Source organism: Bidens hawaiensis, unplaced genomic scaffold, assembly GCF_021521415.1.
Source record: "Bidens hawaiensis isolate Kalapana, Puna unplaced genomic scaffold, B.hawaiensis_p1.1 tig00024294_1, whole genome shotgun sequence".
Lineage (NCBI taxonomy): Eukaryota > Viridiplantae > Streptophyta > Magnoliopsida > Asterales > Asteraceae > Bidens > Bidens hawaiensis.
Window position 1 is genome coordinate 151,668 of NW_027493831.1, and position 10,629 is coordinate 162,296.

Consider the following 10,629-nt stretch of genomic DNA (forward strand, 5'->3'; position numbering starts at 1 on the left):
CTAAATTTTTTTTTTTAATATCAAATTTATGTATAGTTTTATTATTTAAAAAAAAAAAAAAATTGGCACCAATGATAAATGAATTAACAATTGTTCTCTCTAAAATTCAAATATGAACCTTTTGAAAACCTTCAAACAAGTTAACATGCATGTCGACTCATTCATTAAGTAGATCGTGTTCAAGTTTACCCATCCATTAAACCGGTTGTATTCGGATTTACGTTTTTAAAAAAGCTTATCATATTTGCCAACCCGAATTGTTTATTTTTGTGTTGTGTTTTAAATAGTGTAAGAAATTATTACCTTCAATCCATGCCTTATATCCTAAACTACATATATATATATATATATATATATATATATATATATATATATATATATATATTTTCATTTTTACATCAAACAGCCTACATATATACAATCCTCACAACTAAAGAAAAAACAAATTAAATTATTAAACACACAAAAAGTAAAAAAAAAAAAAAAATTCACAAAAAAGGTGACCAAATCCTAAATCGCAATTCCCGCCGTACTTGCACCCCGACTCCACATTTTCAACTCATTCTGAAACGGTGTCAAATTCAAATCCATACACAACCCCCTCCGGCCACCGCCATCCACCGCCTCATTAGCCACCGTCTCTTTCGCCGGAACACTCTTCTCCGGCTGATAGTCACGGTGGCGCCGCATGTGACCACCCAACGCCTGCCCAATCTCAAACTCCATACCACAGATGGAACATTCATGCTTAGCCTTTGGCGGCAACTCATAAACCCGTGGTTTAACCTTCTTGTGGCTAGTACGATGACCGCCTAGCGCTTGAAACGAAGAGAACTGCCTGTTGCATGTCTTACAATGGAAAACCTTGCCCGAACCACCGGACCGATTGAGGAGTATTGCACAGTTAGCCATTGCTAAATTTTCAATCTCTCGATCATCATCCCAGGTTCTCTTCATGTCACCGGAAAGTTATAATATTATTATGAAAGAGTGAAATGGTTATTTGGTAAACTGTTTGGACTTTATTGCCGTGTGTAGACATATATATGGTATGTTGATACTAGGAACACGCATTTATGAAAGTGATTTCATGCAGACTAGAAGGTGGTTGGGCCGGGTGACGTCAGCTATGATCAAACTTTGACTTCTTTTGCATGTATTTCTAGAATTTTGATTTTGAAATTTAACTTTTGAGTCAAAGAAGGGTTTAATTTAAGTAGAAAGAAAAGGACTTAGATTAAGCTTTCAAACACATATGGCAAGTTATAAGAAAATAGAAATGGTTAAGGATGGATGTCTAGTTTTGATTATTCAAAAAGGTCATGTATGAATTGAATTTACTTTTAAAGGACAACCCTGTACTCTTGTGTTATTGATTGATGCAATTCTGGTTAAAACATGTCGGATGACCAAGAATGTAATCAAAATGAACTCTTGAATTATTCCCAACATGATTTTTTTTAGTTATTCTAAGTGTTATATAATATACCTGATTATATTCATAGAATATAAAATCCAATAAACCTATATAATTTGCCAAACATTATTTAACTTGATCAAGCAAGTGCAACAATTAGTATAGTATGAAGTAGTGTAATGGACAAGTGAATGAAATGAAAAGAATGGGTAAAGAAATGAATTGAATCATTACTTTTATAGTTTGGCAAGTAGGTACTGAAGAACGAATGAAATGCAAATAACAAAATACATTTGTCTCGTCAATAAGAAAATTTACCAAAGTAAAAAAATTGTTAATGATGATGGGGGTGGCAGCAGCGTTAGTGACGATGGTGGCGATTAGGCGGTGGTGTTGGTGGTAACAATGTTGACAGTGGTGGTGGCAGTAATAACGGTGACTGTAATGGTGATAAAGTGGTAGTGGTGTTGATGGCGATGATGGAAATGGTGGTGGCGGCGATAATGGTGATGGTGGTGTGGGTGGGGATGGTGGCGATAGCGGCCGCGATGGTGGTGACGGCGGTAGTGGTGACTGGGGATGGCTCTTGACCCACTTCTATAAGTTCAGTTACCCATCACCATTGCCGATGCAACCAATTGACCACCACCATCGTCATCTCGTCGCCAGTGGCGAAGCTTGGACGAGTTCGTCGGGGGGGGGGGGGACTCAAAATGAATTTAAAAAACATTGGGGGGGGCTCAAATTTTGGACAGAATACAGGTAAATTTACACTATGTATACAAATTTTCGGGCGAAAAATGGTCAATTTACACTACTGCGCAAAAAACAGAGGGTCGGGGCCACCCTCGCCCCCAATGAAGCTTCGCCCTTGCTCGCCGCCGCCATCAGTCCATCACCATCACAATCACCACAACAACCATCATCGTCATCACGACTACTGTTACCACCACACCCACCACTTGATCACCACCTCTGTCATCGAAGTTGCCGCCACAAAAAGCATTTTTTTTCATTTTTGTAAGTTTTCTTTTCTTTAAGAAAGGACTATTTATTTCTTTTATATTTTTTGTATTCGTCTTTTCCTGCCCGTCAAACAATATAAAATAATAATTTTTTTTACATGTGTTACCAACATGACAACATATTGGTAAAATTGTCACACCCCAACCTACGGCGGAAATGTCGGGGCGCGAACTGATTGCCACAGCTCTCAAGGTACTATCATGCAATATTTATATGACAATATCTATTAATTTTATTCAATTTCCAAATAAATCAAATACAAAATACAACTCATTAAACAAACAATAAACACAAATTTAATTATTGATTTTATCTTTCCTAACATAATTCTTCACTAAATCTTCACAAAGTCTTGCAACTAATTCAAGCGATAACCTGCATATGCGTATAAAATAAAATTTTGTCAACAACACATGTTGAGTGAGCAACACACCAGTTTAGTTGTACATATAGTATATATAACGAAAATATGTAGCTACAACAAGTCATATGAGAATAACAAAATAACCAAATGAGCAAGTATAAAGTATAATTGAGATGTCGAGAAGCACAAGGCTATAACGACTGGCGTATGATCATACTAGACTGAGATTATGTTGGACCTCTCCGAATGCGAAAGCATACAAAGCAAATAAGCACGTAAACAAGTAAGGTATAAGTTGTTAACACATAAGACAAAGTTGCAGTTTTAAGTGTAAGTATATAATGAGAAATATATTTACGCATATGTCCCCAAAACGTTGAAAGCGGTAAAATAGGGGAATGTGGTACTCACCTTGTTAAATAAGCAAGAGATAAACGAATGCGGTAAGAACGGTAGTAAACAAGAATCACGCTCTTAGGAAGTTGTCGACGAGAAATCCTAAGTAACAATAGTTGCGGAATAAATACGAATTGAATAAAGAGTCTAAAACTAAGTAAAGGTTTGAAATTTGATGATCGAGTGCTCTTTCTAAAGTTAAATATTACAGAGATTTATTATTTCTTTAATAAATGGTATATTTTAATTAATAATTACTTAAATAAATATTTATACAAAATATGATCTTTTAATAATTATGTAAACTCTATTTTTTCTTAATACGTAAACATACGAGATGAAATATATATATAAATAAAAAAAATCCTTTTAAAGTATTTTAATACTAAAACCTTTTATAATTTAATATCTATTACATACATATATATACACACACACGCATGTATATACACACACACATGCGTGGTATTTAACCAAGGTTCGGAAACGTGACTAGTTAACATGTCGGTTTTTAACAAAATATTATTTAATCATAATACTTGCAATATTATTAATATGATTTAAGTGATTAAAAAGATTGCCATAATATAAAACAAATTAAATTAAAAAATACGCTGCTGGAGGGACTCGAACCCGCGCCCTCCAGCCAGAAACTCAATAACGCAAACACAGCCACCCAGCCAAGCTGTAAATTACATGAAAACGAATTTAATTATCTTATAACATGTAAAACCCAATCCAGTTGATAAACCCTAAAATCTAAATCAATCAAACCGTTAACTGTTGATCCAATTAACATTAGGGTTATTGTATTACAGTTTAAGGCGATCGAAATCGTGTAATTCATTACCTGATACGATGATTAAAAGTGGGTTAATTTCATAGACAGACGACGGCAAGGCATGGCTGCAGATTCCGATACAAGCAGCAACGAACAAGAAATTGGTTATGGGGTTATTGACGGAGAAGGTTATGAGGTTGTGTTTACAGATTTAATCGAATTATTAAGATCGTTTTAATGTGTATCAAAAATACGGGTTTATGACGGTTCGTTTAAAATAAGCAATACGAATCAATCGGGTTATTTTTTCCTAATTAATTGAGTCGGCAAGCTCGTAATAGGCCTAAGAATGATCTGCCTTAATCAATTCCTTTATTAGAACGAGGATTGTTGTTCAAGGAACGTAAACGGGTTATGGGTTGCTATATGAGTTAATCAAAAGGGTTAACGGGTCAGGGTACTTGATTTTGTAAATTTGTTATATCAATATTTCATTTTAACCCCTTGAGGTTTAAAGATGGATACAATGGTTTAATTGGGGTTGGTTTTGTCAAAAAGGTTTAATAAATATATAATATATGTAAATACTTAGAGCCGAGGGTCTTTCTGGAAGCCACCTCTTCATTCCATTGGATGGAGGTACGGTGTGCCTACATCCCACCCTCCCCAGACCCTACTTATAGCTTTGCTGTCGGTGGGATTTTACTGGGCATGATTGATTGATTGATTGATGTAAATAATTAAAAATAATAATATATTAATAATTCAATCTCCTCGATAAACGAAATATTATTTAATAAAATGACCTAACACCGAAACGGGTCGGGTTTATAAGTTCCGAAAAGTCCGAGTTATTACAATAATTCAATTCATTTTATTATACATTCTATTCCATTGTAAATTCCAATATCCTTTATAAAAAAAGGGTTAATTTCATATATACCCTTACAAACATTATAAATATCATACGTATCCAAGCAAATTTTGAAATATCATATATGTTCTTACAAAGTAATTAAAATATCATATATGTCCTTTTAAAACAGTTAAAGTATCGTAAATACCCCTGATCATCAACAATAATTTAATAAATGACCATTCCATCGTTATTTAAAAAAAAAACTAACTTTCATATATGCTCATTTGTAACGAATAGACCATTCTACCCCTTCCCATTACATAATGTGTTTATACCCTATGTTATTATTATAGTTTTAATCAACTTTTCTCACATTTAACGACAACCAAAACGTCTCTCGTCACTTCTTCGAAATTGCAAACCATTCAAATATTTATCGCGTCAGATGGTATACGTTATAAATCTTTTATCGAGTCTAATCAAACAAGAGTAATATGGTCATTTTTTTAATTTTTTAATGAATTTGGTATATATGATATATTAATAACTTTGCAAGGACACATATGATATTTTTAATTTTACATGGGTATATATGACATTTACAATATTTTTAAGGGTATATATGAAATTGTCCCTAAAAAAAACTTTAAGTTCATCACTTCAAATTCCAATTTTTCTAAGCCAATAATTTTTCCTTAATGTAGCAACTTTTAATTGTTTCCTTTTATATTGAAAACGTGTAATTCTTTGATTTAAGTAATTTATCCATTTATTTAAGATGTAAAATCATGATTAGCTAGTTAGTTTATGTTTTTTATTCTTACTAATTCAGTATAATATCTCAATTTTTTCTCTCAAAAGTTTCACTCTTTCCACTCCTCGTTAACTAGTAAGACTCCACGTAATCAACTCTCCAACACCAACCATTAAAGCATCTTTACTGGCAACCATCCACCAACATTAACCATTAAAACTGCATGTAATCAACTCTCCAACGCTAACCATTAAAGTTATACTTATCTCTTCATTTCCTCCTCCTCTCCTCTCTCTCCTCTGTAACTCCCACCTTCATAACATTTTCGGACGTCCGTGAAATCTGAACAAAAGCCATTCTCTCTCTCTTCTCTCGATCTTTGTAAGGCCTCGATCCCGGTGCCATACTTTAGCGTTGAATTCACTCATTAACGCAGTTCTAAATATCAAAGTTAATTAAAAATTTTCGCGGAATAATTAAAAGGTCAACCACTCATTACATAAGTCCTAGAATTTATACAATATAAAACATGCCTTTAAGCTCAAACATCATAAATTTTGGTCTTCAGATACCAGCTTCTTTATTCACCTGCCATGTGTCATTCTTCAAGCCAGCTGTCTCATTCTACTCACTTGCGTGCATACTAAAAGTCAGTTACGCTGAGTGAGTTCTATTTAATCAGACAACATACAACACATTTACATACTCACACACACACACACATATATATATATATACACACATACCCGAGGGTACATATTACATACTTAACATGTTTACTTTGCTTCCATGCATACATTTATTCATTCTTTCTTTCAATCTTTCTTTAACTTACATAATACATACACAACTATGCTTACGTTCTATAGAGCTTTTTCTATAGAGTTAAATGAAATACTTATCCTCAGCTGTGCACGGCTAACTGTGTAATAATTATAGGTTAGTCAAACCCCTAGCAGGGTCCAAGGGGCAGAGACCCTGTCTGGGGTCAACTTGAAAAAAAATTATTTTCATTAATAGTCATTTACTAGAAATTCATTAGAACAATGACTTTCCATGATTCTAGGTCTAGTCAATTCCAATCTAATTGAGTCTGAATTTCAATCGAATCGAGTCTAAATTCCAATCGAATCGAGTATGAAATTCCAATCGAATCGAGTTTGAAGTTCCTATCGAATCGAGTCTGAAATTCCAATTGAATCTGAAATCCAATTGAATCGAGTCTTAAATCCAATCAAATCGAGTCTGAAATCCAATGGAATCTAGTTTCAATTCGATTCGATTCGTTTCCATTCGATTTGTTTCGATTCGTTTTATCTCCAAACGAATCAAGTTTCTCTAAAACTCGATTCAAACATGGTTTTTCGTGTCTTTTCTTCCTAATCACATTCTTAAATCCCATTATGCATGTTTTAATGGTAAAACGAGTTTCGGGCCATAACAACTTTATTTTCTCACTCTAACACGGTCCAAACGTCACTCATTTGTTGTGTTTCATTCCAAACATCTTATTTACGTTCAAGTTTACATTTTTCTTACATAATAAGGCCTGATTTGCCTTAGAATCAAATCCTAGGGCAAACCGATCTTAAAAACTTAACCTTTAACCAAAAACGCCTTTTTGGGCTACTTCTTGCTTCAAGTCTGATTGAACACGTGAATCTAGACGTGTTTCTTGTTGTTTGACGAAGATCTAACACAAAATCTTCTTTGTTCGGATTCGGATATGAGCCGAAACGAAAGAGGAGTGTTTGTGTGTGTTTTTTTAGTGTGTTTTGGAGGCTGGATGTTGGAAATGAGAGCTTTAGGGTTTTAGGGTGTTTATATACCCCCTAAGCCTATGGACCTAATGCTCATTACCATCCCTTATTCTATCTTTTATTGTCCAAGCTCACACTATATTATTTTTTAACTTAACTAAATAATAACGCACTATTAAGTAATCGAAATTCTTTTATGTATTATTATTAAAAGTAGGATGTTACAATCATTCAACAAGGCTCGCGTTCGATTTCCAAACGGTTTGTCAGACGACCACCAGAGATGCTTTAATGCAAGTGAACTTCAAACAAAGAAAATTGAAATATAGGTTTCATTTGTCTCAAAAATCCTTAATATGAATTATATTAACTCAAATTGAATTTTATTAATCCTATCTTAATGCATCGGCCGATAATAATTACAACTAAAAATATTCCCGCTGATGGTCCAAACTTTAAAATATTCACTATCATTAGATATCCGTTAAAAAACACTTATCAGCGTTAAGTTTTATCTGAATTTCAAAATGATGTTTTAGGGCATTTGTAACGACCGTCGAAAATATTCCCAAAATAATCAAGAGTCCATAACCTAAATGCTTATGACCAGAAGCGGCATAATTTTTTTTATTTTTATAGCATTCGCACTACGTGATGGATAGTTACAAGTCTTGTCGCGATACACAAAGACTACTAATTATTCGGATATTTTGGCGGTTGTCAGGCTACCCGATGCCTTTTCTTTGTAGCCATCGCGATACACGACCGACTCAACATTCTATTATAAAAGGGAGATCAAGGATATATTCGTTGTTCATTTCACTTTCGCTCTCTCTTATGCGATATAGTGTTTGTATAATACGACTAATCCCTGCAACAGTACCATGTCCGATTGACTGAGACTTTGGCACACAAACTTCAAATCTCTGCCTGAAGAAGGTGAAACTTTATACAATCCTGTAGAGTTTTCAATCTCATAATTATCGTTAAAACTTTTAGGTTGATATTAATACATACTACATTGTATTAAATAAATCTTTAAGCACCATACTTGCAAAATGATCAAGCCACATTAACCTTTTTTTGCACTTTTCTCTAGTTTAAATGTAATTATTATTTAATAAATACTTGTATTTTTGGTTGTAAGTTTGTAGCTTTATATTATTGATATGCAAAACAAATAAATATATGGTCAACCGGGATATGTCTTGGCCAACCTATGAATACACGGTTGTGTTCGGATTCTAGTAGTGTCCAAAACGATTTTCATATCCATGTGTTGTTCGACTTATAAAGTTACAATCACGACCCATTTAACACCATATAGAATTACTACTCTTTCTTGAACCCAAGGTTCCAAATTATCACAACTAATTCATCCATAGGATATATAGAACCCTTATGAAATAATTCCTATCAGAACATGGAAAAAAACATGAAATAATAACGTTTTGGGTTCGGTTTAAATGCGTGTAGGTTTGGCGAACGAGTTGAACCGCGCATCCTGTTTAATATGCAGGTCACCTTTTGGCTGGGTTGAAAAATACGGTTTAATATGTCAACCTATTTAAAAATAAAAAAGCATAGTTCATAAGTTTGTCCCGTTTACTACATTTTTTCAGCCCATTTATAATCCTACACATCAACTTTATTACAAACCGACAACTCTATTAGACCCATCAACCCGTTTAGATAAATGAGCTTTAGAGATCATTTGATTATAGCTTCTTTAATCATAGTTTACAAAACGAATTTTTCTTTATTTACTAAAACTTTAAAAACAACTATTTTTGTGTCACGTTAATGATGGTATTTTGAATTCACCCGAGTAGTATGGGCTAAGAATACAAGTCCAATATAATCGAGTCCACAATGAACCCTAATTTGTGTTTATATAATAAGCACGACCAGAATCTAAATAGCATTTCCATTCGGCCTATGGGCCATGAGACCATTTATTACTCTTTTATCTTTATTATGTTACTAGGTTAGGAGCCCGTGTGCAACACGGGTTAGAATAAACAAATTTATTTAACGGCAGCACAATGTAAGACACAAATAATATGTTAAATTGTTTATATAAATATGTAGTTTACTGTAGTTTCTTATATAAGCTCGCATAGTATCTTTAATGAGTAAAATAAAAAAAATATAAAAGAAAATAATAAAACTTGCCAGACAAATAGTACTTTATAATTAATATTATTAATAAATATATATTATTGAATATATTTTGTTGTAAGCACATTTTACATATATCTTTTATGAAAATATTAAAAACTCTAGAGAACAACCTGACCAAGTTTAACCCGTTTCGCATCAGACTAAATAAAGTTATTGTTGCATTTACAGATGCTACAAGAGATTTAAATCTTAAAAAAGATCTACAAAAGTTACAAATCCACTATATTAAAGCAAAGCCTAGGGTTGTTCACGGTTTTGTTTTTAGGTTATGTCATGATCCAAATCGTTAGCAAAAGTTTTTTCTTATTTAAAACTACAACCGAAACGTTAAAACTTAAAACGAAACCAAATCGAACGTCATGTTTAGTTTTACGGTTTTGCCTTGTTGGGACTTAACACAAGTTATCCTAGAGTAACCCTAAGTTAAATTGTGATGGTAGCAAGAATTAGAATGAGTCAAGTAAGAAGTTAAATATTATATATCAGGTGTGCGGCTGGATGATAATTCAAAAATCATTTAGTTGTTTAGCAGCAAAATTAATATGCTTATTGAATGGAATATAACATCCACATAAAAATATATCCATTATGAAGTTGCACATAATCAAAAAATACTATTAAAATAAATCCAAACTTAAATAAAAAATAATAAACACAAATACGCATTACAAAAGCTTAAGTTTAGAGTTGATTAAAAAAACACAGATCTATGCAATACATATACTTGGTAGCAACTTAAAATCATTCTATATTATGACAATTTTAACTCGTTTACTTTTGAATGGATTAATTCGAGTTACAGTTAATCGAATTATTAGAAAAAAAAATGTTTTGCGTTAGATACTTATGCCTTTTTAAATGAAGGGTTAGACAAATCTTCTATGAAAATTACATTAAAAATTAAAATTCAGAGAACCCAACCACAAAGTGTGTTATAAAAAAGTCAAAATCTCCAAAGAGGTTTATTTAATGAGTATAAAAATTTTAAGACCGATTTTATACTGTCAACTTTAGTATACTATATCTAGATTAGAGCACATGTTATTTTAATAAGTTTCAAAATTGATGGGTCGAGTTGACTTTCAATC

The 10,629-nt window shown here is 32.8% G+C and overlaps 1 protein-coding gene across 1 annotated transcript; it reads right to left on the reverse strand.

Annotated features, from left to right (window-relative positions):
• Positions 1-484: 484 nt before the first annotated feature.
• Positions 485-1,042, reverse strand: LOC143569044 (zinc finger protein ZAT11-like). Its single transcript, XM_077055049.1, has one exon. The coding sequence runs from the start codon at positions 955-957 to the stop codon at positions 511-513; it is 447 nt and encodes a 148-aa protein (XP_076911164.1). The 5' UTR covers positions 958-1,042; the 3' UTR covers positions 485-510.
• Positions 1,043-10,629: the final 9,587 nt, after the last annotated feature.